The sequence below is a fragment of the Microchirus variegatus genome (assembly GCF_963457635.1).
Source record: "Microchirus variegatus genome assembly, chromosome: 7".
In the NCBI taxonomy this organism is placed as follows: domain Eukaryota; kingdom Metazoa; phylum Chordata; class Actinopteri; order Pleuronectiformes; family Soleidae; genus Microchirus; species Microchirus variegatus.
The window spans coordinates 21,067,639-21,094,584 of record NC_139808.1 but is presented as its reverse complement, the minus strand read 5'-3'; the positions used below and the strand labels follow the sequence as shown (position 1 = coordinate 21,094,584).

Below are 26,946 nucleotides of genomic sequence, written 5' to 3'. Positions count from 1 at the left end.
GTGCAGTGATATAAAAACAGGAGGAAAAGTAAGAAAAATACAATAATCCAAGGGATGTGCAGATCACTGTGGCTTTTATGCTACATTTTCAGAAAAAGTCACTTCTCTGTGATTATGACACACCACTCCTCCACCTCCATCTCCGACATCAGATGGTCCCGTTTGATCGGCTCCTCCAGGCACAGGTCTCTTACGTCTCTTGTTGAGCAGAGGGTTGTTGGACGTGTCCAGGTCTTTGATCTTCACCTGGTCATAGTCCACTCGCATGGTGGCCAAGGCACTGGTCATCTCCTCCTGTTGGACCAAGACAGTATGTGCTGTAAATCTCATATTTTACTGACACCTAGTGGTGATAGTTGTGTACATACATTCATTCAAATGCCACTATATTAGGTACAAAGGAGACTTAATAAAGTGGCAGAAGTGGAAACATCTGCTTCAAGGTTCAGACATGGTGTTCGGCATATTTAGATTGCCTTTTTTATCTTTAAAAACCAGTGTGGCCATTCTCATCCGACCTCACGTCTCAACAAGGCATGTTTGCCAAGGTTGTACCATTCTCTGTACAACCTAGAGATGGCCATGCATTATATTCTAGTAGATTAGCAGTTTCTGAAATACAAAAACAAGCCAATCTGGCACAACAACCATGCCACATTCAAAGTCACGTAAATCACCTCTATTTCTCATTCTGATGCTCAGTTTGAACTTCATCAGGTCGTCTTGACCATGTCATGATGATCAGACTGTCCAGGGTGTACCCGCCTATATAGCACCCTATGTCAGCTGCGATAGGCACAGCACCCCCCGCGACCCTCGGTGAAGGATAAAGCGGTTACAGGATCCAGATCCAGTTTTGAGGCTGGTACTACTTTCTGCTGCCACCAGCGAATGGGATGAGGCAAGGATGGATACAAGGACTCTGTCATCCCCAAGTCTCTGACCACAACAGCCTTCACTACAGGCTGTGACAAACCCAGTGATCCAGATGGATCCTGGCATTTAAGCCTTTAAAGTACGCATCAAGAAAAAAAGCAATCATATTCACTTGTGATAACAATGACAATCAGAACAAGTCATATTAACTGCAATTTCTTGACCAATATTACTCACTCACAAATATTTTTGGTGGCTGTACAACAGCACAAATGGTTTTTGACCTGTTGGAACACTGAAAAGAGCATGAGCATTGCATTACTACACCAAACGGTAGAGATGTGACTTAGTTTGTGGTCCACCAAATGGTTGTGAGTACCTTTAAAGGGTTAAAGACTTTTTATTCTCTATTTTTTGTAATTGTGTATTGTATGTTTTGGGTAACATCTACTGCACGTCTGTCCGTCCAGGGCATGGATCCCTCACCTGTGGTTCTCCCTAAGGTTTCTACCTCTTTTTTTCCCCTGTTATAAGGGTTTTTTCCCTGGTAGTTTTTCCTTACCCTGGTCGAGGGTCTAAGGAAAGACGATGTTATCAACCCTGTGGAGCTCCGTGAGACAAACTGTGTTTGTAATTGTGGACTATATAAATATAGCCCACAATTCAAATCAAATCAAATTTTATGTGATGTCTACGTGCCTACATGCATTAAGTTGCTGCCATGTGATTGGCTGACTGTACATTCAAATGTTACGATTCTCACCTTCACATCATCCCACAGCTCCTTCTCTTCTGTCAAAACACGGGAGGTGTGGAGTGGTGTTGGAGGGACCACCATTGACTGCTGCAGTGGAAAACAAACAGCAGCAGAATACATGAATATACAGGTAGACCATAACAGGCTTTTAGTCATAAGGATTATGAAGTGTCATCTTACACTAATCCAGGGATGATTCATGAACTGTCCAATGGTCATCCTTTCATTGGGGTCTGTCTTCAGTAACTGAATGATGAGTTGTTTTGCTGCAGAGGACAAACTAATCAGACAGGCTCAAGCATGCTACCTGATGTTACAGTGAACTGCTTTCTTCTTTCATGATTTCCTTTCTGTTTAACTTCATATTAAAGCTGTCGTGTGTAGCCTTTAATTATTAACGGATGTCTGTTTCATTCAAGCCGCTTCCAAACATAACACACAGCACAATGCTGAGTAAGTATATCAGCGCTAACCAACTCTCTGTGTGTGTTTCTCAGAATCTTGTGATGTATGGTGACTTTCCCTCACTGTGCACAGGATGTGATTTGTAATATGTCAAAGCGGACGTACAGCAACGTATAGCTCTAGAAAAACAGAGGCGTCAACACAAATTTTGAGAAGTGGATTCTACTGCTAGAAAAAACCTGCTCATTCAGCAGCTTGACAGGATAAACAATTCTTGTCTCCACACTCAGTCAGGACTGATAGTGTTGTTTAACAAAGCCTGAATTCAGATGAAGGATGCAGCATACAAATAATGTTCTGCCAAACACCGTCTTGGCAGAATAATATCAGGAAAGCAAAAATCACCAGACATCACACACTGCAGCTTTAAATGAGAGGTAACTGTGCATGTCTTTTTTGCTGTTAGACATTGTGTAACAGTGGAGATTGCTCTCAGACAGCAGGAGAAGCTCAGCTTCCTCTAAAATGTGGTCAAATATGTACTGTGTAGTATTTATATGTCAATACTAAACTTGCGCTAGAACACGATTAGAACGTGTCTCTAGTGCATTCAGAATCAGCTGTTGATCATGGATGACAGATTGTCTTATGTGATTTTTGTATTCCTGTAGCAGCTTCCGCATGTAAACAACTTGAAGCTCAGCTTCAACTGTTCTCTATGTGACAACACAGAATAGGCTTTTTTCACTGATGATTGGACAAATGCGGCAAAAACGTCACTTCCAGGGAAGTTCAGCTCCTCTGGGCGTCAATGGAGCAGTGCGGAAGATGCTGGGCTTCTGCATGATCATTGGAGGAACTGTCTGAAAGTTGAAACTAGCTTTTGATTGACAGTGTTACAGAAACATACACGACAGCAGAGCCTTTTCTTCCTCAGTCCTGTGACAATGTTGTGAGGGAAGTCTGTTGACAAACAGCTAGTCGTTGTGTGTTATTTGCTAGACCATTTCAGTTTAACAAAATGATTGTGTTTACTTGTTGTTCATTTGCAGAATGTATGCATGAATGACTGGGCCTGAAATGAGCTTCCCCTGTTCAAAGACCAGCAATCGCCACTGTTGTGTACATATTTTGTGTACATGGCCTGACCTTCATCAGAAACTTCAGCCCACTCAGGGTTGGGGAACTCGTATTGGCCCATCCTGATCCTCTGCTTCATGCCAGGAGAGATGGCCTGACCAGTGTTTGAGTAGAACGGAGGAAACCCACACAGACTAGACAACAGAAGAGGAAACAGGAGAGTCACTGTGGCGTCTTCTTCACCAACTTAAATTAAATAATCAATTATATCTTGTAGCTACAAACATTTCATGAAGTTGAAAGAGTTAAGAGACACACATGATACTCACAGAATGTACATGATTACGCCCAAAGACCACATGTCACATGATTTGTCATATTTCTCTGGCCCAAGCACTTCTGGGGCTGAATGTACAAGCACACACAGCAATGACATGGAGAATGAAATACAAGACACACATGGACAATGTGAAAGTGACTGATAATATCAAACTTATTTTTCCTGTATTCACACATTTAATCTACTGGTAAAGGGCAGTGTGTAACTTCTAGTTTTACCAAAACTACTAGAGCCATATATGGCAGGAAATACTGACCAACATAATATGGAGTATAACAGGGAGTTTGGAGGGAGTTGTGTAGAATGATCTCCTTAGCAAAGCCAAAGTCAGTCAGCTTTAATGTGGCATTACTCTCCTTGGTGGTGTAGAGCAGGTTTTCAGGCTGTTGAAAGATAATACATATGAATATATATAGTCTATATATATATATATATAGTCTACATGTGTAATATACTTGAAGGTGCGATGTATGAAATGTTTTCCATTAAGATGTTCTTCATGGCAGCTACAACTGTTGATGAAGGAAGTGAGGAAGAGGAAACGACTGTCTGGCCAAGTGAGGGGTGACACGAGTGAACCACAGATTGTTTTTTTCCAAATGCTGAGAAGTGAAAAACACAGAAGCATGCAAAACGGACGCTAACCGGCGGTGATTTTTTATGACAGTGAGGGTTAAGTGTTACACAAGGGATCTATGGACAGATGGATGTTTACGTCGGTGTTGTAAAAATATGTACTCTGAAACTGTGATCGGTGGAGAAAAACATGAAGGAAAGGAAATATATTAAAAAGAAATACTTGCATCACCAATAACAATGGTGTAACAATTTTTTTCACAAAATAAATCTGTCACAAAATGCAGCTCTTTAACAACTCAAAAAACCTCACTACCCCACACAAAAATGTCTCAACCAGAGGAGAGAAAAAATGAGGGTCTACAGTGGAGATGCGCTGAAATGTAGACAGCTGTGCCACGCTGCAACACTGGGTTTAAGCTCCTGCACTCCAGGAATACAGATTCTAAGTTGTTGTACATATTTTACATATTTCACTTTAGTTCATTTTCCAAGAGCACTTATACTGCAGCATCAGTACCTTAACGTCTCTGTGAGCAATGTCCATGTGGTGCAGGTACTCGATGGCAGTGCCGATGTCATGCATGATCTCCGATGCCTCTGGTGGACAATTAGGGAATAGGCGTATCAGTATAAACATACACAGCATAGACTTCTATTTAGTTGCAAAATGCAAACTCCAGCTCACCTCGCTCAGTGAAGGCCTGGTCTCCTCTCGCTTGAATGCGACTGAAGAGCTCTCCTCCTTCCATACTGAGAAATGATTAACAAAGAGATCAGAACTGGGTCAGTGAGGGGGGGGGGGTCTCAGCAGATAACCACAATTTCCTACTGCAATCATGGTTCTATCACAAAGTGAGTCATTGTGCCTAATTATTTAGTGTTCTGGTATGTCCAGTCTTCTGAGCCACAGCACGCTCAGATGATTCAACCATTGATGAAGAATTAGAGCTGGAAACAAGATTGACCTCAGGCTACATATTAAAAACACAGGATGCAGAAGGACAGAAGATATCATCAGGTGAAAACTGATTCATAAATCATATCTTTCCAAAGTGCAGTTTATTCTGTGGCTGAGATTCATAGAGGTTTTCCATTTTTAAATCAAATGTTTATTCTCAAGGCCTTGATTTTCCCCCATCAAAAAGGTTCAAAATGAAATGCAAGTGCAAAACTAAATTAAGATCTTGGATTTAGCTCCATATAATACCCATATTATAGGATGTAAAGCAAAACAATGAGAAAGTACAGATAACAAAGTACAGATGATGCTCACCATTCCATAACAATGAGGAGGCATTTCTTCCCGTTGTGCATGTTTTCGTACAGGTTAAGTATCCGGACGATGTGAGGACCACCAGATACTCGCGAGTGCAGCTCAATCTCCCGTCTGGCTTTCGGAGTATCGTACAGAATCTGCACCAAATACAGTCACACGTGATCACAAGTGTTAAATATATGGTTCTGAATGGGCTGAATCCATTGTCTGTGTACAGCACTGTTAATATTCACTATAAAAGGTCCAATGTGTGACATTTATGAGGACGTAAAGTGGCAGTAATTGACTTTAACTGCCCATAAAAAAAAAAACAAATGGTATAAATAGCTTAAAATAAACCTTTTACATGTACTTCAGGTAGGGGTGGTGTTTTAACATAATTTTGCTCTGCTGCGTTTCTACAACAACCTCTACATGAGCATCTACAGAAGCGTCACCAGCACACCAACAACTAGACATGTGTGCAGACAATGGCGTCCTCTCTGGTATGCAAAGGCCGCCCACCGTTTTTTTCCCCGATTTTCCTCTGATTTGAAAAAGAAGGAGGAATGAACAGAGGAGTCCTCCGTTTATCTGTAGTCTCAACAGTTCTCACGCACTGGAAGTCACTCGAATGTAATTCCCACTGAGAGAGCATTCAGCAACATGATCTTTCTTCACAGATACACACACTAATACTGCAGACATTGACATAGAGACCCCAGAACTCAAACCCAAGACAGCATTCACGCTCTACATGTTACATACATGGATGTTATGTAACATGAAGTTTGAATTCTAGAATATTACATCATAGTTCTGGAATGCTGAGTTGTGTAAGGTTAGAATTCTACAATGTTACACTGCTGACAGACAGACTGACCCACGGTGTGTGTGTGCAGCTCAGCACGTTTACTAAAAACTTCACCAAGACAAACTGGCAATATTTCTGCAAATAGAACTTTAAAGGTCAGACTGTAACAAACAGAGGAATGCAGTGCTCGCCCCTCTTTTTCCCAACCATGTCAGGGACCTATGGTGCCCTTTGCATGCCAGAAAACAACATAACAGACAACAAGCATGCTGAGTTGTGTGTTGTCGTTAGAGCACATCCTTAAGTGCGTATTAACAGTTGATTTTAAGGCTACAAATAACAAAGCAATTATGAACATACATATAGGTGGGATATTCCATTTCTACCAATAAACCTCCTTTTCTAGTACATAACATATTAAGTAAGTAGTAAGTAGTCTTCAGGAGAACAGATGACAACTGGACACACTTTCTGAAGATACAGTATAATGACCTGGCTCACCGTGTCACATGATCAGATAAAAACATCAACAAATCGTGTGTCTATAGTGAACACTGTTATCTGGAGATGGGAACACACAAACCGATTAAATTCCTGTGTTACACACAGGACATTTAAATGATGTCCTGCAGGAGGAAGAATCTCTTTCCTGTACAGCATAAGACACAAACAAAGTGGGGACCACAGAGCACAAAGACAAAGAGTGAGATTTAAATCATTGATAGCATTTCTCTTTCTTCCCAGTCACAGCAGCCTTCAGAGGACATATGATCGTGGAGGGTAAGGAAACACACACATACACACAGCATGCGTAGTGAGGACACTCAGAGACATAATGCCTTCCTTATCCTTAAACATCACAATTGCCTAACAATAACCTAAACCCAATTTCCTGATTTCTCAAAAAAATCATTGGGGGATGGCAGAATGCGATGATGAGCCAAAATGTCCTCACTTCTTAGGATTAAAAACACAAAGGTTGAAGCCGCTATCATTTTGAGGATACTGCATTGGCTTGAATTGATTTGGACAGCCTAACCTAACCCGATCCCTAAACTAAACCAGAACTAGTTCCTCAGAAATTAGATTCTGCCTCATTAGGACCAGGTTTTGGTCTCCACTGGTCCTGACAAGGTCTGTGTTCCTCAACCGCTTACCCTCAAACCGAGTCTTAAAGGTGATATATGTAAGGAATGTATAACATTAAGTCATAAAGTGACCATGATGTGTCATCAGAGATGAAGGAAACATGTGAAATTCACTTCACATCACTGATTACACTGGTGCAGCCAGAATATTCAGTTTAGATTTGGTGTTTTGGTCTCTTATGCCACCCACCTCCCAGTTTTTCGACTTGGAACGTTCCCAAACAAAGAAAGCCTCACTACACCTAACAAAAATTGGAGAATAAAAAAGGGCGTATGCAGTGGAGATGTATTCAAATATAAATGAAACCTGAAAGGACTTTGACGACAGACGTGACCATATGGATTCTTTTCTCCGGGATAGCAACCCTCTATCTCCTTCTCACATACACTTTTTCTGTTTTGATTTAATGTATATAACCTAGTAAAGGCGTATTAGTGTCGTCTCCACTCATTAACCGCTCATAATCCATCTCTGCCTGTTGACGATGGGCTAAAATCAACCAAATAGGGTCATGTTTAGAAAAATAAAACAACAATGGGCCAGTTATGTGTGTGTGTATAAACACAGTGCAACACCAGGAGGGTGACATGATTAGCTGGAGCCAGTGATGACGAGAATTGTTATTAATGTTATTCATTCTTCAGTTACACCTGTTACACAACTGTTCTCCATTTCTCGTCTATCTTCTTCTCTCCTTTCCCCTCATTTCTCTCCTCTCTCATACCATAACTGATCGAGACAGAAGTTATTTATTTATTTTGTGTTTGTTTTTAATGTATTATACTGCACGGCTGTTACTTTTACGTATGTTTTATGTCTTATGTACTTATTTAATATATATATTTTACATGTCTTTTATTGCCTTGTGTGAGCTTTTTTTTTTAAATTCTGTACAGCTCTTTGGTCCACAGTGTTTTTTTTTTCTTCTGTCCACTTATTGTGTTCCTGTTGGTTTCTCTATAATTTCTGTATTGACCTTAGCATGTAAAGCGCCTTGTTGTCTCTATACAGAATTTCTGAACAGAATATTTCCAGGTTTTCAGAAAATAAGGCAACCACGTTTTGGAAAGAGATTGCAGTATCCAATTTAAACGCCAGAGGTCGCTGTTGTACATATGTACATGTATCACCTTTAAACCTCAAAAAGCTCTAAGAAGTTGTGAGGACCTGCTAAAATGTCCTCACAACTTTGAATTTGAATCAAAAAAGTGTCATAACAGACCAATAAAGACATGTCTCCACACGCACACACACACGCACACGCACGCACTCACACCTTGAGAGCACATTTCTCTCCGCTCAGCTTGCAGTAGCATTCGAGCACTTTGCCATTGATCCCCAGGCCGAGGACCTGAGCTGTGATTTTATAGTCATCTGTCACAGCATTTCTTCTAAAATCCAGTGTGGAATAAGCAGGTGGCAGCAGATCCTGGTCCTCACTGCAGCCCAGGCTACTGTGGGAGTCACTGTAGTGCGCAGTAACAGGATTCGCCGTCTGCTCCTCCTGGTTATGATCCTGGTCATGAAGCATTTTTCCTTTTTTTTTTACCCTCAGAAAATTGTCGTCAGTGAAGTAGAGCAAATGTCTCCATGTCTCAGCTACAGAAAATGTCCAGCTTCATCTTAGTCCATCCTCGATGAGGACTTTGGCACATCCCGACAGAACATCTCGACCCACTTTGAACACTAGGAGAAAAAAACGGGGGGGTGAATCTGGAGTAAAGGGAAAAGGGCGGAGGTCTGGAGTCGTTGTATTAGATAACAGAAGTGAACACAGGATTAAAGTTTAACCAAATAAACTAAACGGTTCGGTGGAAACGCAAACGCAGAAGATACGTGGCCCAGCCTGCTCCTCACCACCGTTATCTGTCTCTTCCTGCAGGCTACAACAGACTCTCGACTCCCTTACGTCACAGCGAAGCGGCTCAAATTCATTCTCCAATCAGTCAGAGACGCCGATTCTGTTTGTCTTAAAGGAACAAACCACGCGTAAAGGCGCACCGCACAGTACCAGCGCACGGAGCACGGCTGAAGTATAGGGCTGCCACTTTTTTCATTACATAAAAGAAATTGATTCGTAATAGCTTCAAAACACGTTTGGGGACGTTCACATACTGTCTTCTTTGTGGACTCAATGTATATCTTTACATATATGTTTTTTTTGTATTTTGGCTTCTCCCTCTGTAGGGGTGTCCACAGCAGATGACCATATTTGATTTGGTGGAATTTTTTTTTCACTGGATGAGCTCCCTTACACAGCCCTCCCACTTATCCAGGATTGGCACTGGCACAAGGAGTGCAGTGGATGTGGCCCTCCTGGGTACCCCAGCCCTTGACCTGGGGGGATGCAAACTGGCAACCCTTAGGTCACAATCCAAGTTCTCTTTCCACTTGGATATGGGCTGCCCCTCTTTGTGAGCGTGAATACTGATAGATTAAACTGCCTCTGTAAATGTGGGCCCAATGTAAAAGGACCAGAAAATTGGATTAAACCAGGGTCCAAATACATTGCTGTTTGACCATGATACCTTTCTGACATCCATCAGCTTTGTGAAGCACCCAGATCTCTCAGATCATCGGTGCTGATGCTGTTGCTGTCAGAGTCAGAACAAATCAAGGAGTAGCAGCCTCTTGTTTTTGTGCTCCTCAAGCCTGGAACAGACTTTTAAAAACTCAGGTGTCTATCTCTACTGTAGCAATGATACATTTAAATAGGGTTGTGAAATTGTAAAATTTTAATCACTCTGTGATTACTTGGAAATGTGCGGTTCTGTTTACCAAAGATCTGCCTCTTCATCAAAGTGGGAAATAAAAGCATATTTAGTTTAGCGATTCTGTCTGTAGATCTAGACACAAATGACTGAATGAAGGATATTTTACACATGCTTCTTTGATTTTAGAACAAAAACACTGGGGAACACTACATTGCATCCTGTGAATTAACTGCAAACAACTTGTGTAACATAACTTATTTTATTTTACAGGGTTTCAGTGAGTTGTGTTGTCTTTGTGACTTATGAAGTGATGAAAGCCGCAGGTTTCCTCTGCTGTGTGACTGCTGATAATCCGTTAGCCCTGCAGAGCACGGTCCAGCACAGCATCATCCTGCACAGTGAAGGGCATGGTGACACGCAGTTGTCTGTTCTCCTCCATGGTGCGCTGGATGGTCTCGTAGGCGTTTGTGTTCCCTGACCAGCAGCGGCGAGCCACCTGGAGAACGGAGATTTGTACCAGTCAGAAAACAAATAGTGACCGAACCTGGAATCATCAACGCTTTTCTCTCCACACTCTCACCCCATTGGAGACATCCCAGTTGAGCATGAGTTTAGCACGCTTTGCTGCCTCCTCTGAGCCGTCCAGCAGCAAGCCAAAGCCTCCGTTCATTACCTCTCCCCTAAAGAGGTCAAGTCAATGTTTTGTATTGGATAAAGTGAGAATGAAGTGTCTTTGGGTAGCTCAGTTAGTATTAAAGGTCCAGTGTTTATGAATTACTGACATCTAATGGTGAGACACTGCATATAATTACAAATGAAGGAAGTCTCACTTATCCCTGCCTTTCCAAAATGCATCAGGGAACTCTGGTGGCATTAGCCTTACCAAACAGAATGTCTGTCTTTTTCATTTCACAGTCAGCTTTAGCTTCAAAACACAAAATGCACAATCTGACTGGTTTGTCCATTTGGGCCAAGGTTGAATCAACAGCCTCCAGAAATCAAGGCCCTTGCCTACAGCACATTTAGGCCAAATCCCACCTTTCCTGTTAGCCCTTGCACCTTGGAACTGAGGTGCAAGTGTTGGTGGTTAAAATGAAGCTTGACAAAATAAAAAAAAGCAATTTTCAGCTGTTATAATATTGCTTTAATGGACTATAGGCAGTGTTAAAAACTTGGCTGCACTTCACCCTGCCCTTAAATGTGAACATGCAAAATGCAGTGGTAAGGCTACTGTAAATAGTAGCGACAAGGAATTGAAATGGGATTGAGTCATAAAAGCCTTATTCTTTGGCAACAAAAACAAAGATTTTAATTTTATTTTAAAGTGATTATACACTAAATACTTTTTGGTAGTATATTTAACTTGTGCCAATGAACTGTCCTCTATGTTACACACTGGACCTTACATTGATGAAACATGCGGAACATTTATACACATTTCCGTGAACTGAATACTAAGCGAGCCTTACCAGCCAACACCACCTCCGTTATGCAGAGCTACCCATGTGGCGCCCCTGAATGCATCACCAACAAAGTTCTGGACTGCCATGTCTAAAAGAAAGACATCATGAGCTTCATGCTGGAATGAAGAGAGACCGACAAACTGGGGAAGAATAAAGCGTCTGACTTACAGCTATACTGTATTTCCTTTTAAGGAAAGAAATTGGTAAATATTTTGCAGCTTTACTGATGGCACAACGTCACAGGTTTTAAGCTTTAATGGCTACAATGACTGTGGGACGTTCTTGCATACAGATGTATATTGAAGTGCACATACCTGCACAGAAGGCAGAGCCATCATACACATTAGAGGTCTCTCTGAAGGGGCTGTCTGTGCCACTAACATCATGATGGTCCCTGCTAATAACCACAGGAGCCTGAGTGAAAAGAAAGAGAAAAAAAACTCCACTGAGAGCCTGGATATTAAACAAACACTACATACACGGCCAGACAAAGCAGAGACTTACTGAAACTCTTCCATCAGCGATAGCCTGGTTGATCGCCAAAGCAATGCAGACTCTTCCTCTCTGGTCAGAATAAAGGATTCTGGCTTGGGAACCTACAACCTGAATAAAAACACAGAGGAAACCATCACTTATAGCTGCTGCTCAATCTGTGTGTTTGGCACAGAGAGGGTGAATTCAGGTGTGAATGTCGCAGAGTGTTAAAGACCATTTTGTGTTTCCCAGCCTCTCTGATCCAGCGGATGTTATCATTGTACTGCTGCCTGATACCATCGGACACGTTGACACCTATTTCCTCCAGCACTGTAGCAGCGATGTCATCTGTCACGGCAAGATCTTGTGCATCACCAGACGTGCACACCCAGCGGAATGGGCCGAAGCCCAAAGAGAAAATGTCCCTGTGGTAGAGACAGACGGTAGAGTAGGATCACTGTCGATTCATCAATGAGGAGACTTCAACGAGTCCTTAACAGGATCAATGGTGTATTGAGTGTGGAAGGAAACGTCTCACCCCATAATGTGTTGTACATAAGAAGGATATCGAAACTCTGTTGCTCCTCCGCCAACTTTTTCTACCTCTGCTCCTACAAAGATCAATAAACACAGCTCTCACCATTGCTCTCCCATTGACCCAATAATAACAGAATTTCAGTGTGTGCATTAATTATTCACCAGCTCTCTGTGCCTCCAGGAGAAATGCGTTGCCATAGTCCCAGAAGAACAAACCAGCAGCAGAAAGCTTATTGATGGCCTTTATTTGTCTCCTGAGGCTGTGAGAGTATGACAAGAGTATGGAATTTAGCCCACTGAGAATATCCCTGAAAAATTTATTATTCTTAGTTTATTAGTTCAACCTTTCTTGGACAATGGTTCGGAAACGGTTAGGATCAGTCGTCATGAGTTGGTTTGCCTGACGAAAGCCCAGCTGGACTGGATAGTACCCGCCGTTGAACGGGTTGTGAAGGGAGGTTTGGTCTGAACCCAGATCCACCAGGAGCTGCCCTGTTCTCTCATACTCCAGCAGCAGCCTCTCCCTGGTCACAAATGCAACAGAGAATGTAGAAATAAATGGTGTCTTCTTTCAGATCCACGTGGTAGGCTGGTGGCAGACAGTTTTGATCTCTCTCACTCACCACAGGTCTACAATGTTTCCATGGTAACCCAGACTGAGGGGTGTCTTTGAGCTCTTTGCTTCTCTGTAAAATAACAATAAAATAGGTGTCAAATTCATAAATCTACATGCAGAACACACAATGAGAATGCGTTTTTATTCCACATTTATTTGACAGCTACAGCTACAAAAGAACATTATAGATGATGAGCAAAAAAGACCAGATTCCCATATCCAACCCTGACAGATCTCAATACCACAGACAAGGGGTGTCCAAAGTTTTTTTAAAGAGGGCCAGATTTGATAATGTGAGGATTTCCAGGGGCCAATGGTCACTTTATTGTCACAATTATAATTTTTAAATGGAAATATAATCAAATCTAAGCTACGCAGGAGTGAAATAAATAAAGAAATAATTGCTTTTCTTTCAAATCTAGAATAAAATAACATATCACACAGGTGGGTTTCGAACCCAGGACTCAAGCCGGTGTCTAAGTCCCTCCCTGGCAATGATAATACATTATAAAACTGAAGCTGCAGGCCGTACAAAATCTCACAGAGGGCAGTGATTGGCCCAGACTTTGGACGTTCCTGCCATAGACAGTATTTACTAAAAAGTGGACATAGTTTTCCAGTTGTGAAAACTCCCATCTTGAAGCCTGAAGATTCAGGAGTTTCATTGCACCATGCCGACCGGGCACCTGTAAGATACCAGCGGTCATTCACACTGTTGGTCCACTAATAAGTGCAGTGCTTTATTGTCTATTTTCCTCTAAATGTGAACATACCATACATGACTGTGTGATAACAGTGATTGAGTCCATTAACTATTCAGTAAAATAGTGTAATGACAGTATAGATCAAGAGCATAATAAAAAAAAATTCCTATAGACTTCCATGCAAACTGAGTTATTTTTGCAACCAGTAGAGTCGCCCCCTGGTGGCTAACTGCTACTTCTGACCTACTTCCTGAGCTGCACTTTTCAATGTCTTTTTTACTCAATACCAGTACAATTAAATGGAAAAGTTGAAAAGGCAATGATCAAATATAACCTGATTCGTTTAATGCAGTGCTCTATGTTGCTGGTGACCTCCATCAGCCAGCCCTGCTCGTGTCGTTTCCTAAGAGGAGCCTCATCCACCTACATGGAACACAAGAGTTATTCAGTCACATGGACAGGACTTCCACCATTCACTTCCTCAGTGGTCAGTATTAACAGGAAATGACCTCTGCAATCACACCAATGCAGCCAGCAATGACGGCAGCTTTGGCCTGAGCTCCGCTCATGCCGCCGAGGCCAGAGGTGACGAAAACACGACCCCTCAAGTCATCAGAACCCAGGTATCTGCGGCCGGCGTTCAGCACAGTCAGCTACACACAGACCACAGGGAGGAAACAGTTATTAGAAGCACTACTCGTGACAGCTTTAGCATAGCTTTGTCATACTTCTTTACTTTTAAATTCACAAACCATTGTGCCATGAACAATCCCCTGAGGTCCAATATAGCAGTAGCTGCCTGCAGTCATTTGACCATACCTGAAAGTGCACATCACACAGTTCTCATCATTTTCATACATAACCATTAATAACAGTACTGAGAGATAAAACTTACATAGTTACACCGAGGGCAAACATCTTCTCATACTGGTCTCTGGAAGAATAGTTTGGAATAACCTGAGTGAAGCAAAAGACAATAAGCAAACTTATGGCCCGACATCACAAACACAATTTGCGTCAAAGGGCTTAACAGCAGTGTTGTAATGTAACAAAGTACAAATACTTTGTTACTGTCCTTAAGTACAACATTCATGTAGCTGTACTTTACTTTGTTATTTATATTTATACCAACCTTAACTTTTACTCCACTATATTTCCTCGAACTGTCTTTGTTACTCATTACTACACTCTTAGAAATAAAAGTGCTAAGTAGAACCATATAAGGTTCTTCGGCTTGTCCTCATAGGAGAACCCTTTTTGGCTCCAGGTAGAACCTTTTTTTATAAAGGTTCCACCTGGAACCCTTTTTAAATCCTTTATTCAGGAAAGGGGTTTTAAAGGGTTCTCTAGATCAAAATGGTTCTTACTGGACCCATTAGTGTTACCAAGAACCCTTGAAAAACTCTTTGAGAAAGCAAATGGTTCCAGGTAGAACCTCAGCCCTTTTAGAAGAACCCTTTTGGAATCCCTATTTCTAAGAGTTAACCAAATAAATTCAGAAGAAGAAGAGTTGCTAATGGTCTGTATTTATATAGAGCTTTTCTAGTCTTGATGAACTTCTTTAAACTAGTTTTACCATTCAGCCATTCACACGTCTTTCATATCCATTCACACAATTCAACACAGGGTTAAGTGTCTTGCTCAAGGACACATACGGACTAACAGAGCCAGGAATTGAACCCACAACCTTAGAGTTGAACTACAACTCACCCTACCACTTAACTACTGTCAGCCCTTTTACTAATGTAGGGATAAAATAAATTGATTTGGCAGAATATTGAGAGATGCATTAATGATGGCAGCAAATTCTGTGATGGTAGTCTTGAGATGTAAACTTGGATGTGGCGAAAATAAAGAGAGTGAGTGAGCGCATAATTATGTCAAACACATCCACTGATATCATGGCCTCTGTATCGTAATAACTAAAATATATAGTATATATCCTTTTGTTTACCATGCCGTTAGTGATGATGGCACGAGGTGAGGACGGCAGGCTGGGGAACAGGCCCATGGGATGACCACTGTACATGACCAGAGTTTGCTCCTCGGTCATCTCACTCAGGTAATGCATCACCAGGTGGAACTGCACCCAGACAAACACACAAAAAATATAATATCACACAAATAAAACTGCAGAAAAAACAATATCAAAAAACTGAATTCATGGTTTACCTGGGCCCAGTTACTGAACACCTGTCCATTACCTCCATAGGTGACGAGCTCCTGAGGAAACTGATGAACAGAGAAAAACATTAAAGTGAGAAATACACTTAAAGGTTTATTATTAAGTGTTGCTTTGTTAGGTAAACATAAGCTCACCTGAGCCACTGCTGGGTCCAGGTTGTTCATAATCATGAGCATCACAGAGGCAGCTTGGCGTGTGCGGCATGGGTACTGATCGATGGGAAGAGCCCTGAGGAGACAGGGAGGAGGAGGAGGTCACATGACGACTGTGGTGGAGCAAAGAAACTAGACAGCGGCATCGTAACAGGAAATGCACTGGTAATATGACATGTAACATGATCAGGAAACAAGTGTGTGTGTGTGTGTGTGTGTGTGTGTGTGTGTGTGTGTGTGTGTGCGTGCGTGCGTGTGTGTGTGTGAGAGAGCGAAAGTTAATCAGATCATGCAAGCAAAATAAAGCATAATTTAAATAATACATTTGTTTAAATTACGGCAGAACTACATGGAGAAATACCTAATTGTGAGCTTTCCGACATTCATTTTCTAAACTAAGCTTACATCAATACTATACTTTCATGGAAGAATGAGAAGTTAAGGATATGAATTGTTTGGAACATGTTTGTTTTACAGCATAAGACTAAAGAATAAAAAAATAGAACAATTAACCAATTACAATTCAAATTGTAATTATAATATGTAATCATTTAATTGTTCAGCCCTGGTGAAAACTGAATGTAGAGGGAATTGTCTGCAGAGCTTGACTAATTACAACACAATAACTGGGTTGACTAATACTGGCTTATGAGACATCGAGTAAATCCTCATATATGTTGTTGTTATTCTATATTTTTTATTTCTTGTCATGGGTTTACAGTTCATCAATCACATTTTATGTTTACTGTACAACTGATACAACATCCAGGTTGTTGTTGCCTCACCTCATGCGTAGAGTGGGGCAGAAGCGGTACATGTAGATGTGTCCGTACTGCCGCAGCTCTTGGGCAAACTCCGGTGCGAGTGTTGCGTGGACAGAAGGAGGGAAATAACGCAGAGCATTTCTCAGTGCCAACTGGAGGGAAGAGGAGTTTACAGTGGGTTTGTGAACAGATGAGACGTGAAGAACTGTAACTCACTGTTTCTCTCTTAATTATTCACCCGAGCCTTTACTCTGAGTTTGGGGTAATCAGTTCATACCTTAGAGAATAATCCATTTTTAGGCAGTCCATGAGTAAACAGTGGTGATGCAATACGACAGAGTACACACTGTGACAAAAAAAACGCAGACCTTGCTTCTGTATTGAAACTAGTGGATTTACTAACATTAGTGGTGTCTTTGATTTATTTATAAAGGCAGGGGTGGAGAAGCTACAGTCTCTGAGCCACATACAATGACAATTTAATCAAAAAATCTAAATAAAGCAACTCAGAAATACAGAACAAGACTGTATGTTTGTCACATGACAGTCAGTGTCAATGAAACACAGTTAAGCATCAGTACAACTGGAAACATGTGGCTAAACTGAGGAGTTGTGAGAACTAATACACTTAGATAAAATTGATGAACCTGTGCACCCGATGAGCTTTGACCACAAACTCACATTCTGTTACATACAGTATAGACAGTCAAACCAGTGAGCGAGCTGCAGTAACAGTATATTCAGACAGAGACTCTGTGAAGGAAGCTATTAGAACCAGACAAGTTTAAAGGTTTAAAACTGTACATTGTTAAAATAAGCAAAACCTTGACATGACACATGAACATGCCGATGCGTTTGTGTAGCTCCCTCAGGTAACTGAACATCATTTGATATTTAAGTTAATGTGGAACTGAAAAACAATCATTAATTATTGTGCTTCAAAGCAACAATAACTTTCTATAAAAAAATATATAACTATTAATAATAATATGGAGAGCACTTAAACCCATGTTGTTGGTTTTTTTTTAAATGACTTACCAGACACCAAAGAGAAATTCCCTGACCAGAGAGGTTAGCGTTGTATATGTGTTCAGTTTTATCAAAAATGAAGGATTCCTCACCCTAAAGTAAGGCATGCACAAAATGCCTGTGAAGTTTCTCAGTCTCCCATGTCATTGTAGCCTCAGTAGTTTACATATGCGACTGGATTTGCTTAGGTTCTCTTGAAAATAGTGACTGATGAAGCCATCAAGGAATATTATTAGTCATATTTCAGTTTAAGAAGTTTTCACTGAGGTAAATTAAAGCCTGAATTACTACTTTACAAATGATAATGTAGCAACAATGTAAAAATGATTGATTCAGTGCATTTACTCACCCGCTCTTCTTGTGCTGTGAGGTTTGGAGTCCGAATAGGAGCATGTGGCAAACTGGGATCTCTTCCCTGGTTCGGTGGCAAAGGGTCCAGAGGTAAACCACTGCATAACTCCTTTAAATTGGACATAATGCTGGGATTATTTTAAACCTGGAGACAAAAATCAGGCAGCAGCTCACACTTCTCCACTGCAACAGATCCTGTAAGGACAGAAAACGTGAACTTTTTAAAGGTCGGAGGGCGATCACTCTTCGCCCTCCTGTACCATTGGCTTTTTTTGGTCGTCTTTGCCCATCACAATCCACCAATGGTACACAGAGGATCAAACAGGGTGTTTGGTAATTATTGATTGGCACATGCTTGAGTGGAAAAACACCAGCGCAGACCTCTGCCCTCTGCTGCTTCGACATGTAACTTAGTTAAACAAAGATGACAGAATCTTTGGACAGGTCAACAGCTTTGTAGATTTTGTTTTTTTACTGACACTGAATGAATGACATGGCCCGTACAGAGCTTTGCTGCCCCCTGCTGACTTCATTTGTAACTAATCCAGTCATAAAATATTCCACTTTTTAGTAATAATGTAATCCTATGTGTGTGTGTGGACGATGCCCCTTTTTCAGGTCCGATACAGATATCACAACTCAAGTATCTACCTATCCCAATATTAGTCTGATAAAGCAATTTTAGAATGAACTATGAAGCAACACATTTATGCTGAGTCAGGTCAAAGACATACTTTTCCAACTGTGTAACAAACATTGTTGAACAGTAATAAACACTTTTCACCTTTTATATCGGTCTGATATCTGAGCCAGTGACTTTTACCAACATCGGACCAATAATGATACCGACCGATACCGAACCCCATTCCTAGTTATGAGGTCAAAAACGTTCTCTCTCTTTCAATTAAAATATTGAAATAAATGGGGGTCCAGCAACCAGAACATGACATGAACACTGCTTCTCTTTTTTGTTACAGGTCATCAAACAGCTTGGGATATTTCCAATTTATGTAATTTATAATAATTCATGTAACTAGACAATTCAAGGTTTTAAAAAATTGAAAAAATGTAGTTATCTCACCTTATCTTGGGACACAAATAAGTAATTGATGTGGTCTTTCTTACACTGATCGCTAATAAATTTTCTGTAATTATCCATGAATATCAGTACAGCGAAACTGCTTCATGGTCTGAAAATCAATCCATGCTCTATACAACAGTTTGTCCCAATTTGCAGATTTTCTAACTGCATGGTGATTTCTCAGCCCTATTCATAAGTAGGATCGATTCTGTATTTAGTCTTTCAAACACAACCAGACCTAAACATTTCCATGGTCTTTATATGAGCAAAGCCATAAATCAGCATTCGTTAACACATCAACTGCATCCGTTTTTAATGAAACAACTCAAAGAAATCAAAGTTTTTTGAAAAAGTTTGTTCTGAAATTTATTTTTTTCACATTTAAAATATTTCAACTTTCACTCTAAAGTCAATATTTGTCCATGTATATGTAAAGCCTATATACAGAAACAATATGGTGTGTCTGAAACAAAAAAGTATACTTAAAAACAGACAATTAGACAAAATAAAACAAATTAAAGGCAAACAATAATAACTGTGATGGTGTGTTAATACTGGTCCACAAGGAAGTCACAAGTTAAGACTGTGTCCTTTGAATGATTCATTAATGAAAACTGTAACAGTCAGAAAAATCAGGGAATATACGAGAGTGGATCAGAGTCTGACGGTTCAGCTTCTGGCCCACGACGCTACCTGAATGACATGTTTACAGAGAAATGTCAAAAATCAAAGAATAAATTAAAAAAAATACAATGCCAAGGTTTACGAGTGTTTCAATGTCGAGCAAGACCGTATACTGAAGCACTCGCTGATCAGTCTGAGAAAAGAAACTTTCATAGGATTTAAAGAGGCCTTTAATGAAACGTGGGAAGCTTCTGCGTGTTACTTTAGAAGAGACTTGAGAGGACATGTGGGGGAAGCAACGAGCTGTGTAGTCAGTGTGTTTGATGAGCAGGGACAGATCCATACGCATTTGCAAGGTCAAGCGAGGTCGTGGGTCATTCATCATGCAAGGAAGGAGTGATCTTCCAGTTTCTCTCTGGTGATTTCCAGCCTTGCATGATCTGCTTCCTCGAGCAGATTCTTGAAGAAATGTCCCCATTCTATCTCTTTTTTGAATGCGTTTCAGTTCTCAGCAGGTAGGCTGGTCTCCACTTGATCCCAACCATGGCCCTTTGAGCCAGTTTTTCTCAGTTAGTGTTTTCCTTCTCCAGTTGTTGCCATTCGTGCACTAGTTGTTCAGTCTCTTTCCTGCCTCAGTTTTGCTCGGGCACAGTGACTTTCGTGGTGGTACTTGTGCCAAACTCCCTGTAAAGACTGTCTCCCAGCAAGTTGATCGATGAGCACCTACTTTTCTCTCTCCTAGCAGGCACTGTCCTCTCTTTGACTCTTGGCTCTGGTTTTTCAGGTCAGGTGGATGCATGTTCTTGGTGGTCTATGTGCTCACTCTCACTCTCCACCTCTGAACTCTAAGCTAGACCGCACTCCCTCAGCACCAGTGTGTGCATTCACACCGTGGTTCTCGAACCTGACCATTGGTCCCTCTCGAATGGCCACTGTTGTTCCTGATCCTTTCCATCACACTTTGTTCTGCTCTGGTGGATTTGCAGCCACCTTAAAAAAGTCACCCTTTTTTGCCCATCTGTACACATAGTTGTTCAGGTTCTTATCATTGTTCTTATAATTGTTTTTGTCAGTCATTTCCTTGTGATCTGTTCAATTAGGCCCATATTTCACCCTGCCTCTTGGAGAGCCTGTGGGTTGTTTGTTGTCTGATGTAAAATAGATTTCAAGGTTGGTGATCCGAATAAAATTTGGCAGGGTAGCGGCCTTTCTAGAAGAACAGCATGCTGCCTAGTTCACTCTGTTCTTTCACAAAAATTTCAAAGTACTGATAGATGATGGTGACGGCCAGCAGGATACCTGTGCCCGAGCCAATGGCGCCGAGGAAGTCTGCCATTACTGACAAAGCACCGATACATAGTCCACCAAAGGCAGCTGCAGTAGGAATGTACCTAGAATGCAGAGAGAGATTGATATTGAAAATGGATACTCTTTATTTATTGTGAAAGAGTAGTGAATTTAATTTGTTAAATATAAGCTCAGGGAACATTCTTCCATTATTGTTCAGATTTAGGCAAGAACCTTATAATGTCTGTCTGGTAAATGTGAAGCTACAGCCAGCAGTGGGAAGGGGAAATTAATATCCTGATGAATAAGCATGATATATTGTAATTGCAAGTCTGAGTATGTCATTTACTTTTTCCACTCAGACTCTTTAACACTCTAAAGGTCCAATGATTCAGAAGAGAATTTAATATAACAATGTGTAGGGTTAGTGTTAGATACAGTGGCAAAGGAGGATAGCTTATGACCTCTTTGTCCAACAAACCATATACTGCTAATGCAGCAGAGGAGATGAATAAAAGAAAAACGAATAAAAATGTGCAAATGATGTCTGATTTTCACCTGTTCAGTTCATGAACCATTGAGGTTTCTCTGTGTCCCCTCATCACCATCTGTTGCTCCTTCAGCTGTTTCGCCACCTGAGTAATAGTGAAGAACAGAGTTAAAAAGCACAGTCTGTTCAAGATAAACAACGACTGTCTGCATCAGCTTTTGAGGCCCTGGATCCTGATGTAATCTTTTTACTATTGAGTATCTTCTGATAATGAGAGCTTATCTGATAATATTATTTGCCTAGATAACAGAGCTGGTAAAACTGGTAGAGAAAGAGACAGAGAGAGAGAGAGAGAGAGAGAGACAGACAGAGAGGGTGGGGCTGTCACTAACTCCATTACCTTAACCAAAGCCATGTTTGTTTACCAGATGATTGATACCAAAGCATTTATGTTTATGTTTTATACCAACAGTGATGTTGGTCAAAGCTAATTGGAGCAGATCAAAATGAGGCCTTGAATTTAAGTTTGACTAATTACACTCAACAAAGGTAATGTGATCAATGGCAACAATGATCAGGTTGCTGAAGTGCATCCAGTTAATAAAATGCAACTTACATCTTTAGCAGAGGAGCCAGAAACTTCAATCCAGGTCTTGGAGAAAAAGGCACATGATCCGAGCATGAAGATAATGTAGATGACTGCATGGACTGGGTCTTCTAGAACAGAGCCAAATGACTCTGGGGGCGAGAGGAAGTAACAGAGTCCACCAACTGGGTAGGCACGTGCTGGGCCGCCTGATACTGCGTCCTGCAAATGATGTCAAAACAAAGAATACATGCTTTGATTGGCAGACAATTGTTCTGACATGTAGGACGTGAAAAGGTAAGGTCACTAAACTCAACTCAGATAAAATGTATACTTACAGACCAAGTTCCAAGCAGATTAACCAGGAAATTGCCACTGAAGCGTGTGGAGAGCATCTGGGAGATAACATACAAGTTGGAGACCAAAGCCGACTGCAAGATGATGGGGATGTTGGAGGTGTAGAAGAGTTTGATGGGGTAGGTGTTGTACTGGCCACGGTAGCAAGCGGACTTGATGGGCAGATCCACGCGGAATCCCTATAAATAGAGGTGAATGTGAAGCTATGAACAACTTAACCATCTATTTCTAAAGCCATAGTAAGCTCATATATGCAAACAGTTAACAGTGAAGTCAGAGAAAAAGACAGAACAGCAACAAACCTGAAAATATATGACCACACCAAAGACAAATATTGTGGCGATGAGGTTCATGAGGTTAGGCAGATTCTGCCTGTAGAAAGCCTCTCTCAGAGCACGCACTTTGTCTGTCCGAGTTGCGAGCAAATGGAACAGAGCAATGATTGCTCCCTCAAACTCTGTGCCTAAAAATACAAATAAAAAAAAACACAAATGTAAGGTACATTTCTGTGGCGTGCAGTACAGCAGCAGCAGGAAGTTGTTGCATTTATCAATCACACATTTACCAACCCACATACCTCTTCCTGTGTTCATAGTTGTGGGGCTGAAGGCCTTCCAGACGATCGTCTCACAAATGTTGGTGGCAATGAACAGTGAGATCCCTGAACCGAGACCATAACCCTTTTGGAGCAACTCATCCAGCAGCAGCACAATCATCCCAGCAACAAACAGCTAAAAAGGAAACAATAAGTACATTCATGAAGGAAAAGTACAGACACAGTCACGCGACACTTTTCTGTTTCCATAATGGGTTCGTTTGTCTCACTTTATCACTTTGAGAATTTTTTTCTTTTAACTGAATTTAATAAAAACTAGTGCAGCACCCGCATTTCAAGCTTCAACTGACTCAGCATCACATGCATGGAACAATGCCCTGCAAAATCCTCCATGTCTTTAGGCATGGGGAAGCAGCTTGTTTACCAAAGGACAGACAGACAGATGTTCTTTGCCTTGTAAGATGTATGTATGTTATTTTAAGCCCAGTACTTGCAGTTCTACGGGAACAAATGTTTCTAGTGTGTAAAATAACTGGAAGCAAAGAAACTCATCCAAGTTAACATAAAAAAAAGCATGAACCGCATGTCTTCATTTTTCCACTACATCCAGTTCCATTTTCGACATATTTTTTAACCTTTATTTCACTAGAAAGTCACATTTAGATTAGAATCGCCATTGCAAGTCCTCCCTGTAATAAGCCCTGTTTTGGTGACATATTTGTGCTGTCCAATGAGTCGGGTTCTCACCTGAATAATGATGAGCAGACAGATTCCAGTGCCCATCTCTGAGGGATCTCCATACATTCCAGTCATTACGTATACGATGGCCTGACCAATGGTGATGATCATTCCAAACACTGAAAATCATTCACACAAATGAGTCTGTATGTATTAATTTCTACCCTGATGCTTACATATCACGAGCTGAGACTCACATTTCTGAGCTCCGTTGAACAGGGCTCTGTCCTTTGGTGTGTCGCCAACTTCAATGATCTTGGTTCCAGCCAGCAGCTGCATTATCAGGCCTGAGGTAACAATCGGCGAGATACCTAGCTCCATCAGCGTACCTGGAGGACAGATATTTGAGTTATTTATGAACACCTGGAAAGGAGACATACATTTAAGAGCTGCAACTAACGATTACTTTCGTAATCGATTAATCTGTCGATTATTTTCTCGATGAATCAGTTGGTCCATAAAATGTCATAAAATGTTAAAAAAACATTGATCAGTGTTTGTCAAACCTGGAAATGACGATGTTCTTGAATGTCTTGTTTTGTCCACAAACCAAAATGATTCAGTTTTAATGATTTCTTTGTTATGTGGAGCAAAGACTAAGAAAATATTCACATTTAAGAAGCTAAATCCTTCAAAGCTTCAAACCGATCAATCGATTATCAAAATAGTTGGTGATTAATTTAGGAATCGATTAATAATCGATTAATCGATTAATTGTTTCAGCTCTAATACATTTCATATTCTATTATGTTATTAGCTAGTAAAAAATATATAAATACCTCTGTTTGAGGCCAGAATGACTCTCATCCAGTAGAATGGATCTGCAGAGTCTGACGACATGATGCCAAAGAGGGGGATCTGGACGAATGGAAAGGAAAGTATTTAGATTCAGGGACATTTTCTCATACTATGAGGTCTTAATGTCACAATTAAAACAGTAATTATATTTAATCAACAAGTAAAAGCATCAACCATTCTCTGCAGTTTTAATAGAATAACTTTCAAATATTATACATAACTTGATGACTAGTACTCGGATTTCAAGACAATTTAGACACAACATAAATAATCAAAAATACAAAATAGATTAATAATGTCAAAAGCTTATTTACATATCACATGTAATGGAAGATGCAGCCCAAAGTGCTCAACATTGACAGCTAAAAAACAGGTAACCCACAATACAATACAACATAAAGCTAACTTAATATAAGTTTTAGTCAGCCACTTATAAACCTACCTAAGCCTTGTATAAAGTTCATAGCAGCCAGTCCATTTAGTCCCTTTATGGAATTGTAATTCAATGAAAAACAACTTACCTGGCAGCACACCAGGAAAATGAAGAGAGTGATGGCAGTCCATAATACCTTTTCTCTGAACTGGATCTGAAGGTCAATGAATGTAGGTAAGTGGCAGTTGAAACAAAGACATGTTTATTTATTATAATTTACAAATGTTAAAAAGGGATATAATTTATAGAAAAAATGCACACCTTTCTTTCTGGTTTTTGGATTTCTGGCAACACTGCACAGAATGGCTTTATCACCTCCAGGAACTTGACTAGAAACAATCAGAGGTGAGTGTTACAGTGAGGTGAGTGGTACATATGGGATGATATGAAAATATCCTGCCTAAAATAATTGCTATTCAGAATATTACTGCAATAATTTTGAAAAATTCTTCAAGATATACACCAAAACGAGGCGTACTTCCACACACTAGCATGCATTTACATATGTAACATGGTGAAGTCAAAACGTGCATGAAGCTTTGGAGGTCGTGCTGTGAATCGATCACATGAGAGTGTATTTGCTGTGGAGATATCGTCGTTTTCTGGAGATGTGTTCCAGCGTTTGAAAAAGGCTGGTCCTCAGCAGTACGTGGCAGTCAGTGGGGGCGGTCTACACTCACATTTGAATTACTAGGAAGAGAACACATTTTAAGTGAAAAAATAAAGACTTAAGTGTCTCAGTGTTTCCTGTCAATCTGTTTGCATTTAAATGTAACTGTCGTGTTTTGTTTGAGAAGAGCTGAGAGGAGCTCCAGGTCCGAGACAATACTGAGTCTGTAAAGCGTCGTCATCACTAGACTGTCAATGTCTTTGAATGAGAGTCTGACGAGTTGCCTCGCAGGAGATTTCCGTCTAACAGGAAACGCTGCGTTTCAACAATATCACCACAAACATGAGTGAACGGAGCTTATAAAAGCAACGACACGACGATAATGTATTCTCTTGAACAGGAAGTGCAAATAACGGGATTAGCAAGCGACAACTAGGTAGCTAGCAGAAGCGGCAGCTAGCCGCCTGTTCTCAATGATATATGAAAAACTTGTCACAATAGCAACAAAATAGGACTTTGTCTCTTTGAGAAGAACTAACGTCTAATTCGGGTAAATTGCAGAAGAGATACTCACTGCCCATGATGCTTCCGCAGTCCACTTGTACTCTTCTTCACTGAGTCAATCCGTGCACAGTCAGTCAGTCTCACCGCTGAGGAACTGGTGTTGTGGGGAAAAAAGACTGTCTGCCTAAAACCGACTGCACCTGACGTGAACGCGCATCATTTTGTTGACGTTGACTTGGGGCGGGGACAGTGTCTGTCTTTCAGTCTCGCCTCTGTCCTTCTGTCTCGATCGCTCTTTGTGACCTCACCTTTTCCCTCACCTGAAAATTATAAAACGAACATAAACATTTAAACGATGGCACTTGTAAAAAACATATATATATATAATATATATATACCAGACAGCCAAAGTAAAAAAAAAAAAAGACAGACCAGCACTGCCCCCAAGCGGACATAAAACAAATTGATTGCCGTTCACGTCGGGTGCAGTCGATTTTCGGCAAGTAGTCTCTTCTCGGCACAACACCATGGATGTATAATATGAACTGGATAGAGCCCCGCCCCCTCTGCCTTGAAGACAATTTTTGCGTGGTGGCCACTGTGGGTAACTGCAACAAAAAATCCCATGGAGCCCAAAA

General features: G+C 40.8%; 3 protein-coding genes across 3 annotated transcripts; all 3 read right to left on the bottom strand.

Moving 5' to 3' along the window:
• Window positions 1-14: 14 nt before the first annotated feature.
• On the bottom strand, window positions 15-9,009 carry LOC310929464 (MAP kinase-activated protein kinase 2-like). The gene is made up of 10 exons (XM_083892232.1): window positions 8,532-9,009; window positions 5,311-5,450; window positions 4,723-4,787; window positions 4,555-4,634; window positions 3,715-3,841; window positions 3,448-3,523; window positions 3,188-3,312; window positions 1,814-1,899; window positions 1,640-1,720; window positions 15-294 (listed from the first exon to the last, which is right to left on the bottom strand). Exons 1-10 carry the CDS (start codon window positions 8,784-8,786, stop codon window positions 76-78), a joined length of 1,254 nt encoding a protein of 417 aa, XP_083748358.1. The 5' UTR covers window positions 8,787-9,009; the 3' UTR covers window positions 15-75.
• A 1,315-nt stretch (window positions 9,010-10,324) lies between these two features.
• On the bottom strand, window positions 10,325-18,368 carry uroc1 (urocanate hydratase 1; the record flags this gene model as incomplete). Its single annotated transcript, XM_083892227.1, has 19 exons — window positions 10,325-10,465; window positions 10,550-10,649; window positions 11,439-11,520; window positions 11,747-11,846; window positions 11,937-12,035; window positions 12,142-12,331; window positions 12,445-12,517; window positions 12,606-12,703; window positions 12,788-12,967; window positions 13,067-13,129; window positions 14,098-14,186; window positions 14,273-14,416; window positions 14,516-14,582; window positions 14,659-14,720; window positions 15,718-15,846; window positions 15,936-15,995; window positions 16,083-16,176; window positions 16,886-17,016; window positions 18,243-18,368. The coding sequence occupies 19 exons, from the start codon at window positions 18,366-18,368 to the stop codon at window positions 10,325-10,327; spliced, it is 2,028 nt and encodes a 675-aa protein (XP_083748353.1).
• A 1,424-nt stretch (window positions 18,369-19,792) lies between these two features.
• Window positions 19,793-26,451, bottom strand: LOC310929461 (protein transport protein Sec61 subunit alpha-like 1). The gene is made up of 12 exons (XM_083892228.1): window positions 26,379-26,451; window positions 25,456-25,523; window positions 25,283-25,348; window positions 24,743-24,821; window positions 24,161-24,292; window positions 23,973-24,082; window positions 23,247-23,400; window positions 22,972-23,132; window positions 22,651-22,848; window positions 22,343-22,534; window positions 21,795-21,871; window positions 19,793-21,340 (listed from the first exon to the last, which is right to left on the bottom strand). The coding sequence occupies exons 1-12, from the start codon at window positions 26,383-26,385 to the stop codon at window positions 21,160-21,162; spliced, it is 1,425 nt and encodes a 474-aa protein (XP_083748354.1). The 5' UTR covers window positions 26,386-26,451; the 3' UTR covers window positions 19,793-21,159.
• Window positions 26,452-26,946: the final 495 nt, after the last annotated feature.